Source organism: Myotis myotis, unplaced genomic scaffold, assembly GCF_014108235.1.
Source record: "Myotis myotis isolate mMyoMyo1 unplaced genomic scaffold, mMyoMyo1.p scaffold_m19_p_19, whole genome shotgun sequence".
In the NCBI taxonomy this organism is placed as follows: Eukaryota; Metazoa; Chordata; class Mammalia; order Chiroptera; family Vespertilionidae; genus Myotis; species Myotis myotis.
The window spans coordinates 8359629-8385594 of record NW_023416323.1 but is presented as its reverse complement, the minus strand read 5'-3'; the positions used below and the strand labels follow the sequence as shown (position 1 = coordinate 8385594).

At 40.7% G+C, this 25966-nt stretch overlaps 2 protein-coding genes and 1 pseudogene across 3 annotated transcripts in view; 2 read left to right on the top strand and 1 right to left on the bottom strand.

Annotated features, from left to right (window-relative positions):
- The window catches only part of LOC118674044 (zinc finger protein 420), a 70400-nt gene extending 48113 nt beyond the window's left edge, over positions 1-22287 (bottom strand). The window contains exons 1-2 of one of the 2 annotated variants that reach the window (XM_036345211.1): positions 21812-22287; positions 20418-20467 (exon numbers count right to left, since the gene is read on the bottom strand). The gene's annotated coding sequence lies outside the window, so the exon portion shown is untranslated. The remainder of the gene's footprint in view (positions 1-20417; positions 20468-21811) is intronic. The other variant, XM_036345212.1, reaches the window with a different exon arrangement.
- Positions 5519-15957, top strand: LOC118674729 (annotated as a pseudogene).
- Positions 22288-23096: 809 nt separating the features above from the next.
- Positions 23097-25030, top strand: LOC118674448 (rhombotin-2-like). The gene has a single exon (XM_036346273.1). It carries the CDS (start codon positions 23899-23901, stop codon positions 24373-24375), a length of 477 nt encoding a protein of 158 aa, XP_036202166.1. The 5' UTR covers positions 23097-23898; the 3' UTR covers positions 24376-25030.
- The last annotated feature ends 936 nt before the right edge of the window (positions 25031-25966 follow it).

Sequence of the window (25966 nt, the reverse complement as noted above, 5' to 3'; positions counted from 1 at the left end):
TAAAATTCACCCATTTTAAGTACACAATTCAGTAACTTCTAACAAGTGTATACAGAGTGTAGCTACTACCAAGATCACATGTGGAACATTTCTGTACCCCGGATTATTCCGTCAGGCCCTCTGCAGTCAGTCTCCTGCACTCCCCCCCCAGCAATCCCTAATTTTGAGGGCAGGGAATTTTGTCGGTTTCATTCATTGTTCCTTCCTCAGCTCTGAGAACTCTGGAACAATGTAAGTGCTTAATAGATGTTTCTTGGTTGAATGAAAGCAATCATAAATAATTACTTCAATACTTGACTTCCAAATTTAGCAGGTGATTTCTTATTGAGTGAAGGGTTAATGAACCTGCCCTTCTTTCCTGAATGAAAGGTCTCAGGATGGCAAATGTTTAGGACAACCATGTCAAACTGCCGCCCGTGGGCCACATGTGACCCACAACGAATATTTTTGGGGCCCAGCCAATGTAATGGTACGTAAGAAACGTTTTAATAAAAATTTCATTACTTAATTTTTACAATATTCCATTATACATAATTATTAATAACTACAACATTTGCTAATGACTGATTATTATAATCATGTTGCATTCATTTCCCTTACGCACCTTACATGACTTATGCTCCTTATGCACAAGTGCACCATTTCTCTCCACTAATACTAGCAGCAAATATTTTAGCTACCGATTGCCATGTCATTGGTCTTATACTGACTTGTTTAGTGTGAAAAACAGGAAATATTTCACTTTCAGAGAACAAGTGTTATGCTTATTAATTTGTGCACTTATTCAGTGTCTGGTAAGTTAATGTTCAAGAAAATCAGGTTCTTTTTGATTCCATATAATTTTGGGTAGTATTTGTTCTAGCTCTGTAAAATATGTTGTTGTTATTTTAATAGGAATTGCATTGAATCTGTAGATCACCTTTGGTAGTATGGAAATTTTGATGATGTTAATTCTACCAATCCATGAACACGGTATATTCTTCAACTTGTTTATATCTTCTTCTATCTTTTCAACGTCCTGTAGTTTTCTGAGTACAAGTCTTTTGCCACCCTTGGTTAAGTTTATTCCTAAATATCTGCTTTTTTGTTGTTGTTGCAATGCAAAGTGGGATTGTTTGTTTAGTTTCTCTTTCTGAGAATTCATTATTGGTGTATCAATAATGGGTGTTGATTTTTGGGTGTTGATTTTGTATCCTGGTACATTGCCAAATTCATTTATTAAATCTAGCAGTTTTTTGGTGGAGTCTTTAGGGTTTTCTATGTCATCTGCAAATAATGAGTTTCACTTCCTCCTTTATAATTTGGATGCCTTTTGTTTCTTCTTCTTGTCCAACTGCATAGCTAGGATTCCCAGTACTACATTGAATAAGAGTTGAGTGGACATCCCTGTCTTGTCCCTGCTCTTAGTGGAAATGGTTTTAGTTTTTGCTCATAGGTTCACTATAGGTTTGTCATATATGACCTTTATCATGTTGAGATATGCTCCCTCTATTCCCACTTTGCTGAAAGTTTTATCAAAAATAGGTGTTGGATTTTGTCAAATGCTTTTTCTGCATCTATTGATATGACCATGTAATTTTTGTCTTTCAATTTGTTTATGTGATATATCACATTTATTGATTTACAAATATTGTACCAGCCTTGCATCCCTGGAATAAATCCCACTTGGTTGGTGTATGATCTTTTTAATATATTGCTTGATCCGATTTACTAATATTTTGTTGAGGATTTTAGCATCTGTTTATCGGGAATATTGGCCTGTAATTCTCTTTCTTTTTAGTGTCTTTATGTGGTTTTCAAATTAGGATAATGATGTACTCATAAAAAGAGCTTGAAAGTGTACCTTCCTCTTGGATTTTTTGAAATAGCTTGAGGAGTATAGGTGTTAGTTCTCCTTTCTACGATTGGTAAAACTGCCCTGTGAAGCCATCTGAACCTGGGCTTTTGTGTGCTGGGATTTTTTTAATAACTGCTTCTGTTTCATCAGTTGTTATTGGCCTATTCAGGTTTTCTGATTCTTCCTGTTCAGTTTTGGGAGACTGTATTTTCTAGGAATTTATCCATTTCATCCCCATTGTCAAACTTGTTGGCATATAGTTGTTCTGTAGTGTCAGTGATTACTTCTCTGCTTTCATTTCTGATTTTATTTATTTGGATCCTCTCTCTTTGTTTCTCTTTGATGAGTCATACACATGGAAAGGGGGAAAAAAACCTGGCATAGCAATATTCATGTCAGACAGAATAGACTTCAAAACAAAGGCCATAACAAGAGACAAGGAAGGCCACTTCATAATACTAAAGGGAATGATTTGACAAGAAAATATAACCCTCGTAAACATATATGCACCCAATATAGGAGCATCCAAGTACATTAAAAAACTCTTGATGAACATTAGGAGAGAGATTAACAACAACAGTCATAGTGGGAGACTTTATCACCCCACTGACATCACTGCATAGATATTCCAGACAAACTATTAACAAAGAAACAGAGGACTTAAAAGACACACTAGATCAGATGGATCTAACCAATATTTACAGAACATTTCACCCTAAAGCAACAGAATATGCATTCTTCTCAAGTGCACTTGGAACATTCTTAAAGATAGACCACATGTTAGGGCACAAAACAAGTCTATACAAATTCAAGAAGATTGATATAAAACCAAGCATCTTCTCAGATTACAATGGGATAAAGTTAGAAATCAACTACAATTAAAAAAATTCTAAAACACTGAAATACATGGAAGCTAAACCAATGAATGGGTTACCAATGAGATCAACAAGAAATCAAAAACTTCCTGGAAACAAATGAAAATGAATACACAACCACCCAAAACCTATGGGACATGGCAGAAGCAGTCCTGAGAGGGAAGTTCATAGCACTACAGGCCTACCTCAAGAAACAAGAAAAAGGACTAATAAACTATCTAATCCTAAAACAAAATGAATTAGAGAACAGCAAGAAAAACCTGGAGAAAGCAGGAAGGAAATAATAAAGAGCAGAGCAGAAATAAATGACATAGAGACAAAAAGCCAAACAAACCAACAAAAAACAGTACAAAAGAGCAATAAATCCAAGAGTGGGATCCAAAGTAAATCCAGTGTTTACTTTGAAAAGATAAACAGGATCGATGAACTGCTAACCAGAATCATCAAGAAACAAAAAGAGAGGACCCAAATAAATAAAATCAGAGATGAAAGAAGCAATATAACAACAGGCACCGAAGAAATATAAATACTATGAACAAATATGCCAACAAGCTGGACAATGTAGATGGAATGGACAAATTTCTAGAAATATACAATCTTCCAAAACTCAATCAGGAAGAATCAGAAAACCTGAGGAGGCCAATAACAACTGATGAAATTGAAGCACTAAAAAAACTTCCAGCAAACAAAAGTCCTTGATTGGATGGATTTACAGATGAGTTTTACCAAACATTCAAAGAACTAACAGCTACCCTGTTCAAATTATTCCAAAAAATTCAAGAGGAAGGAACACTTCCAAGCTCTTTTTATGAAGCCAGCATTATTCTAATTCAAAAACCAGATAAAGACACGACAAAGAAAGAAAATTACAGGTCAATATGCCTGATGAACACATATGCTAAAATCCTCAACAAAATATTAGCAAATAGGATCCAGCAATATATTAAAAAGATCATACACAGAGACAAAATGGCAGTGGAATAGACGGATGTGTCCCGAGCCTTGACCCAGAGCAGATAGAACAAGCAACTAAATCAAATAACATCCACCTGGAATTGGTGAAGTATATACAGCTGGTGAGACAATCCCCAGCCAGGAAGGAAAGAGGACACCTGGAGAACAGTATAAATCAGGGACCTGGGCTGGAGAGAACTGAGACCTCTAAGCCCACAGGGTCAGAGGCAAACTGCATGGCACTGAGGCCTTGTCCTTTGTGGCATGTGTGCATGCCACAGCATCTGACTTGACTGTGGAAAGGTCTGCAGGACTTCTGGTAGCAGGGGATTCCAGATCTGGGTCCACAGTCATAGAGACTGAGCCCAGAGGGGGCATTCTGGATGGCTGCCCAGACCGCACTGTGCAGGGAGGAGAGGGGTTCACACAGGCACAGTTCTTTCCCCTCTTTTTGGTCTTTGCTTTTGTTCACTGAACCTAGTTCATAGGACCTTTCAAACACAAACACTCACCTGTGGCTGAGGTGCAGGAGGAGGTACAGGACTTGTGGAGTCTGGGGAGAGGCTGGCGTGAGGAGAGGGTCCAGGACAGGTGACCGCAAGTCTGGCACTGAGTCATACCTGACACGCGCGACCTACATAGCCATTTTCTCCTGAAGAGATAGCCCCTCTCTGCAGTCTCCAGGCAACAAATACAGCCACACCCAGACTACACCGTGAGTGGCACAAAGAATAATTTTTTTAAAAAATCGGAATAGTCCCCCTGGCTGGCCTAAAGAGAGGCCCTCAGTCCCACACACAGTACAGAAGAGAGGGATCTTAAAACCAGCCAAAGGAATGACACTTCACTTTTTCATTTTATTTTACTTTATTTTTTAATCCTACTTTTTAATCAATTTAATTTTTATTATTATTATTTTCTTCTCTTTCTCTTTCTTCTTATCCATTCATCCTCTTTCTACTTCCTCTATACAGAACGGAGGTCCTCTCCATATTTATCCAATTCTTAACCTTACTTTCTGCATATAAGATTCTGCCCCCACCCTCTTTACTGGGTACTTGGTGTTTGTATGTTCTGGTTTACCTGTTTGTTCTCTGGTGTTTTCTCCCCAAATATATATATTTTTTTCCTTTTTCTTATTTTTCTTTTCTCTCATACCATGTTTTCTCTCTTCGATATCATTTGTGCTCTCTTTTCTTTCCCCTAATTCTCTTTTCTCTGGTGGTCACTTATATTGGGGTTATCAGTGTTGTGAGTACATTCGTGTTTTGTTCCCTTTGTGTCATGTCTTGTCAAGGTGAATTTTATCCTGTTTGGCCAATATGCTCGAGAGAAAGCCACATAAGCAGATACCTGGAGAGGAGATTCCATTCATGAATGGGTCAATAACACTCCAGAAACAACTACAGAGGCAGGAAGAAGGCAGCAGTGAGAGAGAGAGCGTGAGTGACTGAGAAAAGAGGAGTGTGTGGTCGTGTGGGTGTGTGAGTGAGGAATAGTTAGATCCTGCAGGACCTTTGGGGGTAGGCTAACCAGGCTCGCCTAACTAGGCAGCCTCTGCTAGCATTGCAAATAGTCCTGGAGTGGCCGGCTCTTCCTCAGAGGCCTCGGGTGTGGTCTCACGGTCACTGAGACACCAGCCACCCCAGGTGAAGGGTCCTGTGAGTTCCGAAGCATGTTACCCTCTGACTGGCCCAACACTTTAGCTAAGGGCACTGTGACCACGCAAGAAGCAGCCACATGAGCAGCCCACTCTTGTCCGAGGAGCACCAGCCCCATGAGCAGCCCACCCCAGGCCAAGGAGTGGCAGCCTTACGCGGCATGCCCCATCTAAGGAGCAGCAGCTGTGCGAATGGCCAGCCTCCTCCATCCGATGAGCAGCAGCCTTGAGCGTAGCCCACCTCCGTCCGAGAAGCAGCAGTCACATGAGCAGCCCACGCCCATTCAAGGAGCAGGAGCCATACACAACCCGTACCCATCTGAGGAGCAGCAGCACACAAGCAGCCCGCCCCCGTCCAAGGAGCAGCAGTCGCATGAGCAGCCCGCCCCCATCTGAGGAGCAGCAACTGTGCAAGCAGCCTACCCCTGTACGAGGAGGAGCAGAACTGGGAGCAACCCACCACTGTCCGAGGAGTGGCAGCCCCCGAGAGCAGTCCGCCCCCACCTGAGGTGCAGCAGCTCACAAGTAGCTTGCCCCCATCCCAGGAGCAGCAGCCGTGCAAGAAGCCTGCCTCCTCCTGTGGAGCAGGAGCCCCATCAGCAGCCTGCCCCAGTCTGAGGAGCAGTAGCTGTGTGCAGCCAGCCCCCGTCCAAGGAGCAGCAGCCTCATGAGCAGCCTGATCCTGTCCAAGAAGCAGGAGCTGCACAAGCACCCTGCCCCCACCAGCCAGAGGAGCCACCACTGCTGAGAACAGCACCCACCAGAGGAGCCACCGCCAACTGAGGAGCAGACACTGCTGCAACAGTCTGAGGAGCGGTCGCCACCCAAGGAGCCACTGCCACCCAAGGAGCAACCCCTGCATGACCACACACCTAGATCCTTCGGTGAGAGCAAAAATGGGTAGACAAAGAAGCCACCAAAGGAAAGAAAAGTAGGAATCACCAGAAAAGCCGCTAAGTAAAATAGAGGCATGCAATCTGTCAGAAAAAGAATTCAGAATAAGGGTCATACAGTTCATAAACCAGATGGATGAAAAAATCAACAACTTATGTAAGAATCAAGAAGAAATAAAGAATGATATAGCTGCAATACAAAAACACCGTGGAAAGTTTCAACAGAAGACTAGGAGAAGTGGATGACCGAATTAGCGAATAAGAAGACAAGGAAGCAAAACACACCCAAACTGAACTGCAATTGGAGAAAAAAATTAAAAGACAGGAGGAGAGCCTAAGGGCCCTTTGGGACAACATGAAATGAAGCAACATATGAATAATAGGGGTGTCAGAACAACAGGAAGAGGAACAAGGGTTAGAAAACCTATTTGAAGAAATAATGTCAGAAAACTTCCCGGATGTGGGGAAGAATAAAGTCACACAAGCACAGAGAGTCCCATACAAGATGAACCAGAAAAGACCCACACCAAGAAAAATCATAATTATGATGGCAAATGTTCAGGACAAAAAGAGAATCATAAAGGCTGCAAGAGAGAGATAGAAAGTTACGTACAAGTGACCTCCCATTAGATTAAAAAATGATTCCTCAATAGAAACACATCAGGCCAGAAAAGAATGGAATGAAATTTACAAAGTGATGCAAAGCAAGGGACTAAATCCAAGAATACTCTATCTAGCAACGCTATCATTTAAAATTGAAAGGTAAATAAGGACCTTCGCGGACAAAAAAAAAAAAAAAAAAAACAAAAAAAAACAACTATGGGAATTTATCACTACGAAGCCAGCAATGCAAGAAATGAATGCTAAAGGGACTGGTGTAAAAAGAGGAAATACAAAGGGAAGAAGGAACAGAGGCACAAAAAATAAATATGGCTACAGACAAGCACCTATCAATAACTTTAAACATAAATGGACTAAATGCTCCAATAAAAAGACATCAAGTGGCCCTAACTGGTCTGGCTCAGTGGATAGAGTGTCGGCCTGCGGACTGAAGGGTCCCAGGTTCGATTCCGGTCAAGGGCATGTACCTCGGTTGCAGGCACATCCCCAGTAGGAGATGTGCAGGAGGCGGCTGATCGATGTTTCTAACTCTCTATCCCTCTCCCTTCTTCTCTGTAAAAAAAAAAATCAATAAAATATATTTTTTTAAAAAAAGACATCAAGTGGCTGAATAGATAAAAATAACATGACCCATATATATGCTGTCTACAAGAGACCCACAAGAATGAACAAGGGACTCACAAGAATGAAAGTGAAGAGATGAAAAATATCTTTCAGGCAAATGGAAATGGAAAAAAAAAAAAAAAAAAAGCTGGGGTAGCAATACTTATATCTGAAGTATTGCTACCCCAGCTTGCTTTTTTTTTTTTTTTTTTTCATTTAGACCTCAGAGTGAAGGCCAACACAAGAGATAAGGAAGGCCACACCATAATACTAAAGGGATCGATACAACATGAGGATATAACCCTGATTAACATATATGTACCCAAATACATAAAAAAAAACTCCTGGAAGATATCAAGGGAGAGATCGACAACAATACAATTATAGTACGAGACTTTAATAGCCCCCTGAAATCACTAAATAAATCCTCTAGACAAAAAATCAGCAAAGAAACATCAATCCTAAATGACTCACTAGATCAGATGGACTTAACAGACATCTTCAGAACATTTCACCCCAAAACCATGGAATATACGTTCTTCTCGAGTGCACATGGGACATTTTCAAAGATAGAGCACATATTGGGCCACAGGCAAAGTCTCTCCATTTTCAAGAAGATTGAAATCATATCAAGCAACTTCTCAGACAACAATGGCATAATATTAGGAACAAACCACAATAAAAAAACTCAAACACTTGAAAGCTGAATAGCATGCTATTAAACAATGATTGGGTTTCCAAAGAGATAAAAGAAGAAATTAAAAACGTCCTGGTTGCCAAAACCGGTTTGGCTCAGTGGATAGAGCGTCGGCCTGTGGACTGAAAGGTCCCAGGTTCGATTCCGGTCAAGGGCATGTACCTGGGTTGCGGGCACATCCCCAGTAGGAGATGTGCAGGAGGCGGCTGATCGATGTTTCTCTCTCATCGATGTTTCTAACTCTCTGTCTCTCTCCCTTCCTCTCTGTGAAAAATCAATAAAATATATTAAAAAAAAAAAATACATAAAAACGTCCTGGAAATGAATGACAATGAAAACATAACAATCCAAAATCTATGGGACACATTGAATGCAGTCCTGAGAGAGAAGTTTATTGCTCTACAGGCCTACCTAAAAAAATTAAGAAAAAATGGTAGTAAGTCATCTAACTCTACAACTCAAAGAATTAGAAAGAGAGCAACAAGAAAAGCCCAGAGTGAGCAGAAGGAAGGAGATAATAAAGATCAGAGCAGAAATAAATGACATAGAGACCAAAAAAAAACAATGCAAAAGATCAATGAAACGAAGAGTTGGTTCTTTGAAAGGATAAACAAGATTGATGAACCTAAAGCCAGGCTCACCAAGAAGCAAAGAGAGCGGACCCAGATAAACAAAATCAGAAATGAAAAGAGGCAAAATAACAACGGACCCCACAAAAATACAAAGGATTGTTAAAAACAGCTATGAACAACTCTATTCCGACAAACTAGACAACCCAGAGGAAAAGGACATATTTCTAGAAAAATACAACCTTCCAAAACTCAACCAGAAAGAATCTAAAAATCTCAACAGACCAATAACTACGGAAGAAATTGAAGCAGTCATAAAAAGGCTTCCAGCAAACAAAAGCCTGGGAGAGTCAGCTTCACATGGGAATTTTACCAAACATTCAAGGAAGAACTAAAACCTATCCTCCTCAGCCTATTCCAAAAAATTCAAGAGGAAGGAACATGTCGAAGCTCATTCTACGAAGCCAGCATTACCCTAATACCAAAATCAGCTGAAAACCACACAATGAAAGAGAATTAAAGGCCAATATCCCTCATGAACATAGATGCCAAAATCCTCAACAAAATTCTAGCAAATCGGATCCAGCATTAAATCAGAAAGATCACACACCATGACCAAATAGGATTTATCCTGGGGATGCAAGGATGATACAATGTCTGGAAATCAATAAATGTGCTATATCACATAAACAAATTGAGAGATAAAAATCATATACTCATTTCAATTGATGCAGCAAAAGCATTTGACAAAATCCAACACCCTTTCTTGATAAAAATCCTCAGCAAAATGGCAACAGAGGGATCATACCTCAACATAATAAAAGCCTTATATGACAAATCTACAGCCAAGATCATACTCAATAGGCAAAATCTAAAAGCATTTCACCTAAGAACAAGAACAAGACAGGGATGCCCACTTTCACCACTCCTGTTTGACATAGTTCTGGAAGTGCTAGCTATAGCAAGTAGACAAGGTATCCAAATTGGAAAAGAAGACATAAAACTGTCATTATTCGCAGATGACATGATACTGTACATAGAAAAACCTAAAGACTCCATCAAAAAATTATTAGACTTAATAAATGAATTAATCAATGTAGCAGGATACAAAATTAATGCAAAGAAATCTGGCATTTCTATACACCAGTAGTGAACTTACAGAAAGAGAGACTTTAAAAAAATCCCATTTACCATCGCACCAAAAATATTAAGATTCCTAGGAATAACTTTAACTAAGGAGGTAAAAGACCTGTACTCGGAAAACTACAAGACACTGAAAAAAAGAGATAGAGGAAGACATAGACAGATGGAAGAACATACATTGTTCAGGGATTGATAGAATCAACATCATTAAAATGTCCATACTACCCAAAGCAAGCTATAGATTCAATGCACTCCCCATTAAAATACCAACAGAATATTTCACAGACATAGAACAAACTCTCCAAAAATTCATCTGGAATAAAAAAAAAGACCCTGAATAGCTGCAGCAATCCTGCAAAATCAGAACAAAGTAGGTGGGATCTCAATACCAGATATCAAGCTGTATTACAAAGCCACTGTTCTCAAAACTGCCTGGTACTGGCACAAGAACAATGGAAAAGAATAGAGAACCCAGAAATTGACCCAAACCACTGTGTTCAATTAATATTTGACAAAGGAGCAAGAAAATACAATGGAGTCAGGACAGTATCTTCAATAAATGGTGTTGAGAAAATTGGACAGATACATACAAAAAAAATGAAACTAGACCACCAACTTACACCATACACAAAAATAAACTAAAAATGGATAAAGGACTTAAACATAAGACAAAAACCCATTAAAATACTAGAGGAATCCACAGGCAGCAAAATCTCAGACACATGCTGAAGCAATTTCTTCACCGATATGGCTCCTAGGGCAATGGAAACTAGAGAGAAAATAAACAAGTGGGACTACATCAAAATAAAAAGGTTCTGCACAGCAAAAGAAACCATCAACAAAACAACAAGAAAGCTCACTTCGTGGTAGAACATATTTGCCAATATTATCACCAATAAGGGTTTAATCTCCAACATTTACAGTGAACTCATACAATTTAACAAAAGGAAGATAAACAACCCAATCAAAAAATAGGCAACAGACCTAAATAGATACTTTTCAAAAGAAGACATAAAGAAGGCCAAGAGACATAGGAAAACATGCTCAAAGTCATTCATCATCCGAGATATGCAAATCAAAATGACAATGAGGTACCATTTCACACCTGTCAAATGGCTATCATCAACAAATTAACAAATCAACAAGTGCTGGTGAGGATGTGGAGAAAAAAGAACCCTAGTGCACTGCTGGTGGGAATGCATACTGGTGCAGCCACTGTGGAAATCAGTATGGAGTTTCCTCAAAAAACTAAAAATGGAACTCCCATTTGACCCAGTGATCCCACTTCTAGGAATATATCCCAAGAAACTAGAAACACCAATTAGAAAGGATATATGCACCCCTGTTCATAGCAGCACAATTCACCATAGCTAAGATTTGGAAACAGCCTAAGTGCCCATCAGCAGATGAGTGGATTAAAAAACCGTGGTACAACTACACAATGGAATACTACACTGCAGTAAAAAAGAAGGAGTCTTACCATTTGCAATAGCATGGATGGAACTGGAAAGCATTATACTAAGTGAAATAAGCCAGTCAGAGAAAGATAAGTATCACATGATCTCACTCATTTATAGAATACTAGAGGCTTGTAGCACGAAGAGATTCGTGCAATAGGCCTTCCCTTCCTCTGGCTGCCGGCACCGGTTTTCCTCCGGCACCCAGGACCCAGGCCTTTGCTTCCCTGCTCCAGCCAGAGCCTTCAGTCTTCGCTCCGCCACTTTGTGCCTACATATGCAAATTAACCACCATCTTTGTTGGGTTAATTGCATACTCTCCTGGTTGGCTGGTGAGCATAGTAGAGGGATGGTCAATTTACATGTTTGTCTATTATTAGGTAAAATAATGAACAACATAAACTGATGATCAAAAACAGATCCAGAGACAGAGAAGCATCTATCAGACCGTCAAACCTCAAAGGGAAGGTAGGGGAGGGTGGGGGTAAGGAGGAGAGATCAACCAAAGAACTTGTATGCATGCATATAAGCCTAACCAATGGACAGAGACACCAGGGGGGTTGAGGGCATGAGTGGGGGACTGGGGGGGGCAATGGGGCGATAAAGACACATATGTAATGCCTCAATCAATAAAAAAACATTTTTTTAATAAATAAATAAATCACAAATTAAAAAAAACAAACAAACACATACACCATGACCAAGTGGGATTTATTCCAGGGATGCAAGGCTGGTACCATATTCACACGAAATGTGATACATCACATAAACAAATTGAAAGATAAAAACCACATACTCATATCAATAGATGCAGAGAACCCAGTCGACAAAATACAGCACCCTTTTTTGATAAAATCTCTCAGTCAAGTAAGAATAGAGGAACCATACCTCAACATAATAAAGGCCATATACAACAAACCTACAGTCAAACATAATACTCAATGGGCAAAAACTGTGTTTCCCTTAAGAACAGGAACAAGACAGGGATGTCCACTTTCACCACTCTTACTCAACATAGTTCTGGAAGTCTTAGCAACAGCAATCAGACAAGAAGAAAAGATAAAAGGCATCCAAATTGGAAAGGAGGAAGTAAAATGCTCATTATTCGCAGATGACACGATATCGTACATAGAAAACCCTAAAGAATCCATCAGGAAACTACTAGACTTAGTAAATGAATTCAGAAAAGTAGCAGGTTACGAAATCAACATCCACAAATGAATGACATTTTTATACATCAATAATAAACTGTTATAAGAAGAAACTAAAAAAGCAATCCCATTTACCATTGCAACAACAACAAAAAAATAAGATACCTACTTGAAATAAATTTAACCAAGGAATTAAAAGACCTGTACTTGGAAAACTACAGGACAGTGGTTCTAAACCGGTGGGTCGCGACCCATTTGGGGGTCGAACAACCCTTTCACAAGGGTCACCTAAGACCACTGAAAAACACATATATAATTGCATATTGTTTTTGTGATTAATCACTATGCTTTAATTATGTTCAATTTGTAGCGATGAAATTGGGGGTCACCACAACATGAGGAACTGTATTAAAGGGTCACGGCATTAAAAAGGTTGAGAACCACTGCTATAGGACATTGAAAAAAGAAATAGAGGAAGATACAAACAATGGAAGCATATACCATGTTCATGGATTGAAAGAATTAACATCTATAGATTCAACACAGTCCCTATTGAAATAAAAATGGTAGACCCAGCCAGCGTGGCTCAGTGGTTTGAGTGTTGACCTATGGACCAGGAGGTCATTGTTAGATTCCCAGTCAGGCCATATGCCCGGGTTGCAGGCTCAATCCCAGTAGGGGGCGTGCAGGAGGCAGCTGATCAATGATTCTCTCTCATCATTGATGTTTCTAACTCCCTCTCTCTTCCTCTCTGAGATAAATAAAAATAAATTTTAAAAAATAAAATGAAATAAAAGTAAAATACCAATGGTATACTTCACAGAGTTAAAACAAACACTTCAAAAATTTATATGGAACCAAACAGGACCCTGAATAGCTTGAGAAAGAAGAGGGATCATAATAATGGATATCAAACTATACTGCAAAGCCATTATAACCAAAACAGGCTGGTACTGGCATCAGAATAGGCATATAGACCAATAGATCAGAACAGAAACCCCAGAAATTGACCCACACCATTATGGTCAATTGATATTTGAGAAAGGAGGCAAGAACATACAATGGAGTAAAAACAGTCTCGTCAATAATTGGTGTTGGGAAAACTGGACTGACACATGCAAAAAAAAAAATGAAACTAGACCGCCAACTTACACCATACACAACAGTAAACTAAAAATGGAGAGAAGACTTAAATGCAAGACATGAAATCATAAAAATCTTAGAAGAAAACATAGGCAATAAAATCTCAGACATCTCACGCAGCAATATGTTTACAGACACATCTCCTAGGAGAAAGGAAACTAAGGAGAAAATAAACTAATAGGACTACATCAAAATTAAAAGCTTCTACAGGGCAAAAGAAACCACCATCAAATTGAAAACAAACCCAGTGAATGGGAGAACATATTTGCTAATGATACATCTGATAAGGGGTTAATATCCAAAACATATAAAGTACTTATCGTAACAAAAAAAAATAAGATACCTAGGAATAAACTTGACTAAGGAGGTAAAAGACCCATACCTGGAAAACTACAGGACACTGAAAAAGGAGATAGAGGAAGACTTAAACAGATGGAAGAACATACCCTGTTCACGGATTGGTAGAATCAACATCATCAAGATGTCCATATTACCCAAAGCAATCTATAGATTCAATGCACTCCCCATTAAAATACCAACAGAATATTTCACAGACATAGAACAAACTCTCCAAAAATTCATCTGGAATAAAAAAGACCCCGAATAGCTGCAGCAATCCTGCAAAATCAAAACAAAGTAGGTGGGATCTCAATACCAGATATCAAGCTGTATTACAAAGCCACTGTTCTCAAAACTGCCTGGTACTGGCACAAGTACAGACATATAGATCAATGGAGTAGAATAGAGAACCCAGAAATCAACCCAAACCACTATGCTCAATTAATATTTGACAAAGGAGGCAAGAACATACAATGGAGTCAAGACAGCCTTTTCAATAAATGCTGTTGGGAAAATTGGACAGATACATACACAAAAATGAAACTAGACCACCAACTTACACCATACACAAAAATAAACTAAAAATGGATAAAGGACTTAAACATAAGATGGGAAACCATAAAAATACTAGAGCAGGGGTGGGCAACCCCTAGCACACGTGCCAAACATGGCACGCCAGTAACTTTTGCTGGCACGCGAAACCCTCTCTTATAAACTTCCATTTACAATTTTTTTCTTAATATCGACTTTTTTATTTTTCAGATAAATTCAGTGTAGGTGCATCTTAGATAAATAAATAATTTTACATAACAAGTTATCTTAAAGACCATAGACATGCCTGAGGAGGCCGAGCTCTCTTCCTCCGAACCCCAGTGGTCAGACCTGCTCAAATCTCAGCATTTCTCCAGGACCAACCCACCCCAGGATGGTGTGGAATACAGCACATTCACCTGTCACCCAGCCGTCATTCTGGTTCCAAGGCTGCGTCTCTCCACTGGACTGGTGAGAGGGTTGTCAGTGTATTGCTCCTGGGCCTACTTCCAGCTGCGTATTTGAATCCTTCTACTGCGATGGACTACTCCCTGGCTGCGGTCCTCTCTCTCCATAGTCATTGGGGCCTTGGACAAGTTGGTACTGACTATGTTCAAAAGGATGCATTGCAGAAAGCTGCCAAGGCAGGCCTCTTGGCACTGTCGGCTTTCACCTTTGCTGGGCTTTGTTAATTCAACAATCACAATGTGGGCATCTGCAAAGCTGTTACCATGCTGTGGAAGCTCTGGTCTTCTTGACTTATTACCTTGAAAATTGATTGTACACCTCTTTGCCTCTGCTCTGTCATGCCATTCATCTCACAATAAGGAGGAAATAACAGATAAGTCCACTGGTGAGATAAATCTTTTCTCCTAATCACCTGGCTAGTTTTAGAATTTAATCTGTGAGGAAAAGGTTTGAGAGGAATTGTATCCAAGAAATTGTGAGACAGAGTTCCACATTCTGGCGAGTGAATGAGGTTGTCCTCCAGCTTCTCAAGACTCACAATGTAACTGAACATTATATATGAGCTTTTGCATTATAATTTACTGAACTCTTAAAGGGAATTCAGTTTTATTACTCTCAATACCCAATCAAACTGCTATATTTGTCCTAGGAGTTACGGAGAAAGGAAAAACTATTAATTAATAAGTAAAAACTACAGAAACTTATGCAGCACTTAATGTTTGAAAGCTTTCCCCCTTTGTTTAGTTGATATCGTTACTGATGGTTATATGTCTTCGGGAAACTTTAAAGTTAGGAAATGCTGATATTTCACATTACTAATTTCTAAAGCCTGGGTAAAAGAGCCTGGAGAACTTCTGAATATAGAGAAGTTCCATGCAGAGAAGAGGTACCCCTGTAGAGGTATCAAAATATTACATGTTCTAAACAGACTTAACTCCTCAAATATGTTCATTTTACTTGTCCCAAAATAATATCCACAAATATAAAACTTTGAATAATAAATTGTTATTTTTCCCTAGTGGATTCCTCTAGTACAGGGGTGGGCAACCTTTTTGTGAGTGCGTGCCCAAACCAGCAAAATCTCTGACTCAAAATTCTTCTGCGTGCCAACCCTAATTTTTTGAGAACATGCCACTATGAGAATCTTTAATGTGAAATGTATTCTGTGAAAATAAAGTTTTTTTAAAAAATAAAAAAAGACCATAGACATGGATTGACGAGAGAGGTGAAGAGCAATTTCTATGCCTCTGCCTTAACTCTCCCTGCCTTCCTAGATCCGACCAGTGTTTTGGTTTCATCCACATACGCTTGTGAATCTTTGTTCTCAGTGATGAATTTTGTTAAGTCTCGTAATAGGAGTAGCCTGATGGATGAAAGTAGTAGCTCATGCATATCTCTGAAGGTCATAAAATATAAACCTGATGTAAAATCTCTGTCATCAGTGATGCAGCAGCAAAAGTCCCACTGATAATATCAAACGGAGTCATAAAGTTTTCTGTCGGACTATCAGTGTACATGTATACATTAAAAAATAAATGTATTTTTCATCATTATATACTGTGTTTTTGTCACTCAAATGAATTTTATTATTTCTTCAAGGTTCTTCACATATGTACACCTTAAGAGATATCAAGTAGGCGTAACATGTTCTCAAAAAATTAGGGTTGGCACGCAGAAGAATTTTGAGTCAGAGATTTTGCTGGTTTGGGCATGCACTCACAAAAAGGTTGCCCACCCCTGTACTAGAGGAATCCAGAGGCAGCAAAATCTCAGACATATGCCGAAGCAATTTCTTCACTGATACTGCTCCTAGGGCAATGGAAACTACAGAGAAAATAAACAAATGGGGCTACATTGAAAATAAAAAGCTTTTGCACAGCAAAGGAAACCATCAACAAAACAACAAGAAAGCCCACTGCATGGGGGAATATATTTGCAAATGCTATCACTGATAAGAGTTTAATCTCCAACATTTACAGGGAAATCATACAACTTAACAAAAGGAAGATAAACAACCCAATCAAAAAATGAGCAACAGACCTAAATAGATACTTTTCAAAAGAAGACAGAAAGCCAAAAGACATATGAAAACATGCTCAAAGTCACTAATCATCCGAGATATGCAAATCAAAATGACAATGAGGTACCATCTCACACCTGTCAGAATGGCTATCATCAACAAATCAACAAGTGCTGGTGAGGATGTGGAGAAAAAGGAACCCTCGTGCACTGCTGGTAGGAACGCAGACTGGTGCAGCCACTGTGGAGAACAGTATGGAGTTTCCTCAAAAAACTAAAAACAGAACTCCCATTTGACCCAGTGATCCCACTTCTAGGAATATATTCCAAGAAACTAGAAACACCAATTAGAAAGGATATATGCACCCCTATGTGCATAACAGCACAATTCACCATATCTAAGATTTGGAAACAGCCTAAGTGCCCATCAGTAAATGAGTGGATTAAAAAACCGTGGTACATCTACACAATGGAATACTACACTGCAGTAAAAAAGAAGGAGTTCTTACCATTTGCAATAGCATGGATTGAACTGAAAAACATTATGCTAAGTGAAATAAGCCAGTCAGAGAAAGATAAATACCACATGATTTCATTCATTTGTGGAATATAATGAACAACATAAACGGATGAACAAAAACAGATCCAGAGACAGAGAAGCATCGATCGGACTGTCAAACCTCAGAGGGAAGGTAAGGGAGGGTGGGGGTAAGGGGGAAAGATCAACCAAAGGACTTATATGCAAGCATATGGGCCTAACCAATGGAAACAGACAACAGGCGGGTGAGGGCATGAGTGGGGGGTGATAGGGAGAAACTTGGGGATAAGGGCACATATGTAATAACTTAACCCAGCGGTTCTCAACCTGTGGGTCGCGACCCCTTTGGGGGTTGAACAACCCTTTCACGGGGGTCGCCTAAGACCATCGGAAAACACATATATAATTACATATTGTTTTTGTGATTAATCACTATGCTTTAATTATGTTCAATTTGTAACAATGAAAATACATCCTGCATATCAGATATTTACATTATGATTCATAACAGTAGCAAAATTACAGTTATGAAGTAGCAACGAAAATAATTTTATGGTTGGGGTACCACAACATGAGGAACTGTATTAAAGGGTAGCAGCATTAGGAAGGTTGATAACCACTGACTTAGTCAATTAAATAAATAAATAAATAAATAATAAATGAAGTATTTATACAACTCAACAAAAAGTAGGCAATCAATCCAATTAAAAAATGGGCAGACCTAACTGGTTTGGCTCAAGTAGATGGAGTGCTGGCCTGTGGACTGAAGGGTCCCGGATTTGATTCTGGTCAAGGGCACATGCCTGGGTTGCATGCTTAATCCCCAGTGGGGGGCTTGCAGGAGGCAGCCAATCAATTGTTCTCTCTCATCACTGATGTTTCTATCACTCTCTCCCTCTCCCTTCCTCTCTGGAATCAATAAAAATATCTTTAAAAAATATATATGGGCAGAAGACTTCAATAGACATTTCTCCAAAAACGACATACAGCCCTAACCAGTTTGGCTCAGTGGATAGAGCGTCAGCCTGCAGACTGAAGAATCCCAGGTTGGTTCCAGTCAAGGGCATGTACCTTGGTTGTGGGCACATCCCCAGTATGAGGTGTGCAGGAGGCAGCTGATTGATGTTTCTCTCTCATCGATGTTTCTAACTCTCTATCCTTTTCCCTTCCTCTCTGTAAAAAATCAATAAAATATATATTTTCAAAAAAAGAACATATAAATGGCCAAGAGACACATGAAAATATGCTCAAAGTCACTAATTATCAGAGAAATGCAAATTAAAACCACAATATCACCTCACACCTGTCAGAATGGCTATTATCAAAAAATCAACAAGTGCTGGCGAGGATGTGGAGTAAAGGGAACACTAGTTCACTGCTGTTGGGAATGCAGATTGGTGCAGCCACTATGGAAAATAGCACGGAGTTTCCTCAAAAAATTAAAAATGGAACTTCTGTTTGACCCAGAAATCCCACTTCTGGGAATATATCCTAAAAATCCCAAAATACCAATCAGAAAGAATATACACACCCCTATGTTCATAGCAGCATTATTTACAATAGCTGAGATTTGGAAACAGTTCAAGTGCCCATCAGTAGATGAATGGATTAAAAAAAACTGTGGGACATTTACACTATGGAATACTATGCAGCTGTAAAAATGAGGGACCTCTTATCCTTTAGGGCAGCATGGATAGATCTGGAAAATATTATATTAGGTGAAATAAGCCAATCTGAGAAAGATAAATATCACATGATCTCATTTACTTATGAAATCTAATGAACAAAATTAATTGACGAACAAAATAAGACCCGAAGCAGGGAGGCATGGACCAGACTGACATACCTCGATGTGGGGTTGGGGGGATGTGAAGAGATAAACCAAAGTACTTATATAGCCCATGGACACAGGCAATAGGGTAGTGAAGACCTGGGGTGGTGGGAACAGGCTGGGAGGAGAGAGGGAAGGGGGGACATGGGAGATATCTGTAATATTATCAACAATAAAAAATATATATATTAAATAAAAAGTTAAAGATTCAACTAAATGCTGCCAACAAGAAATGCACATAGAAGCATGGAACAGACTGATGAATCTCAGAGGGAAAGCAGGTAGGCAGCAGGGCGGGGAGGGGAGGAGGAGATTAACCAAAGAATTATATGCATATATGCATGACCCGTGGACACAGACAATAGTGTGGTAAAGGCCTGGGGGGAGTGGGCAGAGGAAACAGAGACAGAGGAAACGAGTGCAGGGAGGGGAAAAGGGGACATCTGTCATACTTTCAAATAATAATTATAATTTTTTTAAAAGAAATGCACTTTAACCATCAGAATACAAATAGGTTAAAAGTAAAAGGATAGAAAAAGATATACCATGTTAACACTAATGTAAAAAGCTGGAGTGGCTACATTAACTATCAAACAAAGTAGAGGTCCCAAGCAAAGAATATTACTGGGATAAAGGATACTGTTTCATAATGATTAAAGGGGCCAACCCACCATTAGGACATGTAATTAAAATATTTATGTACCTAATAGTAGGGCTTCAAAATAGATGAAGCAGAAACTGACAGATTTTGAACTGAAGACAGAATAAATTACATAAGATTGGCAAGTGATAAATTTTAGCAGGTTCATTATACTTTTGTGTACATTTGAAAATTTTAAAATGTTAAAAAAAGCTATGCTGCTATGTCAGAAATATGAATTTCAAATCCATTATTCCTTAACTTAACGAATATTGGGAAGCATCTATCACAATTTACTGCTCATATTCCTTGCTCCCAATCTATAGAAAACTGCCTTGTCCTTGCATTATTCGAAAACACTTTAGCTAGGAAATTTCAAAAAGAAAAAGATGCCTATGTCCTGAAACAAACAGAGGGAGATCAGGAAATAGAGAAAACATCTACTCACCCTGGACTTTGCTTTTGAATGCATGACAGCCATTTTTCCTTCTCTGGGCCCTACTCTCAGGAAAAGAAAATGGAATTATGAAATATGAGGCCTTTCTTAGGTCATATTCTAAATTAGACCATACCTTTGTCTGTCTCTCATCCCCCAATCTACCCTCATTTAACATGGAGAGCAGTCAAAACAGTCCTCCACTTTCTGTATCAGAAAGAAAATCACAGCTGTCTTGGGCTAGAATTCATTTCTGGATTCAAAGTTGTGCACTGGAAACAGACCCCTACAGGGGAGTGTTACAAGTTCTTAAGTGTGTGGCTTGCCTCATACAGCACACTCTCTGAAAGCCCCATTACATTTATGTGGCCTTTCTTTAAGGTATTACCAGCTCTAAAATTCTCATCCCAAGACCAGGTGTGTGGCTTAGAAATAATTCATTCACAGGCTCAAATTCTGACTTCTTGTCACTTCTTGCATCCAATACCCAAAGTGAGAAGGCACAGGAAAGCAGCAAGGAACCTACAACTGCAATCCCAGGGTGAAGTAAGGATACAGAATAAAGAAATCAATAGAGGCCATGTCTGAACAGGGGAAAGGGAGAGGGTCCTCACTGTGGCCAGAAGAGAAAGAAGTCCTCAGGGAAGGACAAAGCCAGGTGGGACTCATGACCCACAGGCCGACTCTACCCCAGAATGAACCCCAGAAATACCAAAAAACAATTTTACCTCTGTATCCCACTGAACTCTCATATGGGCACAGACCATAAAATATACAAATGATGACACAATGGGACACAATCCCATTTCCAGCCAGAGTCACCTTCACCACGTTAATACTATACTGTCAGATCACCTAGTCTTAAACAAAATCCTATCATACACAGAGTATACACACAACCTTATTCAAGCACATCCAAGCACCCTGTCAGGGACACACAATGGCCCAAAACACCCTTTCACAGCAGCAATTTTACTCTTTTCACAATCTCGAAGACAACACGGCCACACAAGTCAAAAAAACACAACCAAGTACCAGGTCGAGGAAAAAGCAGTCACAAACACTAAACCACAGCAACATTTGTAACACCTCAAAGTCACCGGAAAACCCCAGTAATACACATGATACGATCACATCCACAACCTCAAAGTGACACAAAAACATCTAAACATCCTTTCACAACAGCACTGTCGCGGACCTGTAACAACACCAATCATAGCCGTATTATCAAACCGTCAGAGTCATAAACAACTCACACAAACACTTAAACACAAAACCACCGTAGCACACGCCCATTCACTTAGACAAGTCACCAACACGTCATGCTTGTCTCACAATACAAATACACAAGAGACACGGCCACACAAGAAACTACACCGACGTTTCCTTCGAGCATCGCCGCCCACCTCGACAGAAGGCGCAGTTCAGGATCGCCCTCGGGGTCCAGTGCGACTTCGGCGTCGCGGGTCCCACCGGCGCTGGCCCAAGCTCCTCCACAGATACAGCTCTCCCCCAAAGCGAGCCCCCCAAGTCGCGCGAACAAACGGAAAGGAAGCCGCCTTAGGAAGCGGGGGCTCTGGGAAATGTAGTCCAACCACTGGAAGGCTGTGGCTGGCCGGCGAAGACGCTAAACGATACAGCCACCTAGCGGGGCTCTCGGATCCCGCTGCCAGGATCCGCAGGCGCCCAGGGCCGCAAGGCGCAGGCGTCGGGCGCCAGCGGCGGTGAGGGAGGCCGAGACTTGGGGTCGCATGCGACCAGAGGGTGGAACGGGCCGGCGTGTCCAGTGCCCGGGACGAGCTGGGGCGAGGCGGGGCGGGGCGGGGCGGCGACCAGCCAGAGCCTCCGATGAGCAAGAGACCCTTTTTGTGCCTCGCCTGGCCCTTAGATGTGTGAATGTGTGTCAAACAACGCGAGATGTTGTCAGGCACCCTGAGTCCCTCAGTGGCCGGGTTTATTTCTACCCTTGTGTGATTCTTCCTGCTGTTGGGTGTGGTGTGATCCGTACTTGAAGACACATGGTTTTGGCATATTTTTTATAACTGTGTGGGATTGCTTGATAGAGTAGGGACCTCTGCTATTGTGCCTTGTTTGTTTTGTGTCCATAATTCAGTGTGGTTGCGTGACTGACTGGATTTTTTTTTTTATGTAAAATGTACTTTTCTTGTACCTGTTTCAGTGTCTGTAGGAGTTCGACTAGAAAAAGAGCATTGTGTGACTGAAAAAACAATGGATGGTCAAGTTATTTATTACTTGAACACTAATTTGATGATCTGGAAAAAGTTATCAGTTTATTTGGCAAATAAATGATTTTTTTTTTCCTCAGAGCAAATACATGCATTATGGGGAAGACTACAAAATTAAAATTAACATCTTTTTTTAAAAGAAAGATTATTTCAAAGCCAGCCATAGAATAACTGTTTTTTCCTCTGCCACTGCCCCCAAAAATAGGCATCCATTATTTTTTACTATTAGGGGGACATTGTTGGATAAGATTGAGAGGCCATTGACTAATTAAATAATAATATAAGTTTATACATAAGAAGAGTGAATTTTAGCAGAGTCCAGCATTTGATTTCCTGAATTCCAGGTCAAACCCTTCTCCCATTCTCTCTCTCTCGCTCTCTCTCTCTCTCTCTTTCTCTCTCTCATCTAATAATAGACAAACATGGTAATTGACCGTACCTTTGCTATGCCTCCCATTGGCTAATCAGCGCAATATTCAAATTAACCGCCAACAAAGATGGCAGCTAATTTGCATACTGCAGGCAGGGTGGGACAGCCAGGCAGCCATCCAGGGCAGGCCCGGCCCGCCTTGCTGCCCCAGAAGCTGGCCTGCGACATTCTGAGCCAGGGCCTGAGGGTCTGAGCAGGATTGGGGCCATCCAGTCTTGCCATCTGGCACAGCATAGAGGATCTCCCCTGGAAATCTGGAGATTCCAGGCAGAGCACATGCAGTGTGAGAGCTCACTGCAGGAGCGAAGACTCCACCCATCAGATAGACAACCGGGCTACAGGGGGCCCAGCTCCCCTAACCATGGGTTTGCAACACACTCAACAAACAGCAACTGGCCTCGAGCAGAAGTGGGAAGGATACACGCCATCAGCCCTAGGCCTTGCTGTCCACCAGGACCAGTGAGTGTCCGGGCAGGGAAAGGAGGTGGCATAGGCGCCAGGAACTAGCAACAGGTGTGAAGAAGGGCAATTAGCTGAGTAAGCAGAGGAGTGACAGCCTCGATCTGATTGGAGAAGCCACCAAAATACATCATCTTTGGAACAACAGTTCTGAAAAGAAGCTATTTTCCATCCTGGATTTGAAGGAACTGGTGGAGAAGCAGGGAGCACGGTGACTGTCCGTGAGCGCGGAGGGGCGAGCTCGCAGCCGGAGGGCCCTGGCCAGAAGAGGCGCAGGAGCGGCGGAGCCTGAGCACTCCAGGGGGTCCGAGTCATAAAGGGAGCACCCCCGCGGCCTAGCACGCCACCGCCCTCCCCAATGTACTCGGCCGTCAAGAGGAAGAGCCTGGACCCGTCTGAGGAGCCCGTGGATGAGGTGCTACAGATTCCCCCATCCCTGCTGACATGTGGAGGCTGCCAGCAGAACATCAGGGATCGCTACTTTCTGAAGGCCATTGACCAGTACTGGCACGAGGACTGTCTCAGCTGTGACCTCTGCGGGTGCCGGCTAGGCGAGGTGGGGCGGCGCCTCTACTACAAGTTGGGCCACAAGCTCTGCCGGAGGGACTATTTCGGGCTTTTTGGCCAAGATGGTCTCTGCGCCTCCTGTGACAAGTGGATCCGTGCCTATGAGATGACGATGTGGGTGAAAGACAAGGTGTATCACCTGGAGTCTTTCAAATGTGCCGCCTGCCAGAAGCATTTCTGCATTGGCGACAGATACTTGCTCATCAACTCTGACATAGTGTGCGAGCAGGACATCTACGAGTGGATTAAGATCAATGGCATGATCTAGGCATCTCTGGGAGGTGCTCCACCAAAGTCACTGTCTCCAGGGGGTCTTCACTCTTAGGTACTTTGGGGATTCGAGGGTGGGATGAGGCATTTCTTAGTGGGTGGTAGACCCTAACTGGGCACAAGACACAACATCTAAGTGACATAATGCAAAAAATGATACCTAAATGTGACAAAATGACCGGCCTTTAGGGAGGATGTATGGACCGTAGCCACAACCTACCCATAATTACTGACATGATTAGTGAAGGCAAGGAGTGTGCGGGGAGGGGACAGCATTTGGGCCATTATAACGGAACTTTACATCTACAGATAGGGAGTTGTGGAAAGACGCGTTATGACTTTGACCCTTGGCAACTAGAAATGTGCAATTGATTTCTTTACTTCCTGGCTTCCATGACAACCCTGTTCCAATCACTGTCCTCCACACACAAGAAGGATAGGAGAGCAGCTACCCTTTTTCCCCCGGCCACTTTCCCAAGGCCTTAAGCTTTGGACCCAAGGGAAGTAGCAGAGAGACACATTTCAGTTGAAAATGGGAACTGCAACTCTTAACCACACACTTATTTAAAGCGACACTGATGAATCCCTGTTTTTAGATACCTTAGTTTTGAGGTGAGGAGTTCCACAGATTGTTTCTATACAAATGTAAATCTAAATTCTATCAAAGTATTTGTTGTGTGTAGTTAAATTAAAAAAAAAAAAAAACTAAAAAAGAAGCCGGCCTGCCTTGCCGCCCAGGACCCGATCCAGTCCCAGGCGGCAAGGCAACCCGGCCCCAGAAGCCCTAGAAGCCACCTGATATGGTAGTAGCTTTATCAGCATGCACTCTGAAAGTCAGTGGCATAAATGCACCAATTAAAAGACAGATTATGAGGGTGAATAAAAAATAAAGCCCACTTTAAATATAAAGACACATACAGATTAAAAGTAAATGAATTAAGCTGCAGCCTGTTTTGCTCAGTGGATAGAGCATTAGCCCGTGACTGAAGGGTCCCAGGTTCAATTCCAGTCAAGGGCATGGACCTCAGTTGCTGGCTTGATCCCCAGTCCCTATCAGAGCATGTGCAGGAGGCAACCAATCAATGTGTCTCTCCCTTTCCCTTCACTCTCTCTAAAATTCAATGGAAAAATATCCTTGGGTGAAGATTAACAAAAGCAAAGTAAATGGATTAAGTAACATTAAAGAGATTATAAGAAAAATATATTCCAAATTTTGTTAGTTGTATAATGGTTATGTTTAAATTATTAACACCTAAGAAATTGGGTGAAGGGTACATATAATATGCTGTAGTATTTTATAGTTTTTTTACACGTATGAGATTATTTCAAATTAAAATATTAAAAAATTAAAAATTAATAAAATTTTAATTGAAATGTATCTGCATTACATGAAAAATCTAATTGCTTCTATCATAATTTATTAAATTGTGCTAAAATTTACAAGAGTTCAATTAAAAAATATCTTAATTCTAAATGATATAATAGAAAATATGTAATAGTGCAGTTATAAGCACTTATCTGAAAATAAAAATTTAAAGAAGTGAATTTAAAGAAGGTATTAGCCAAAGAAAATATATGCACAACCCATG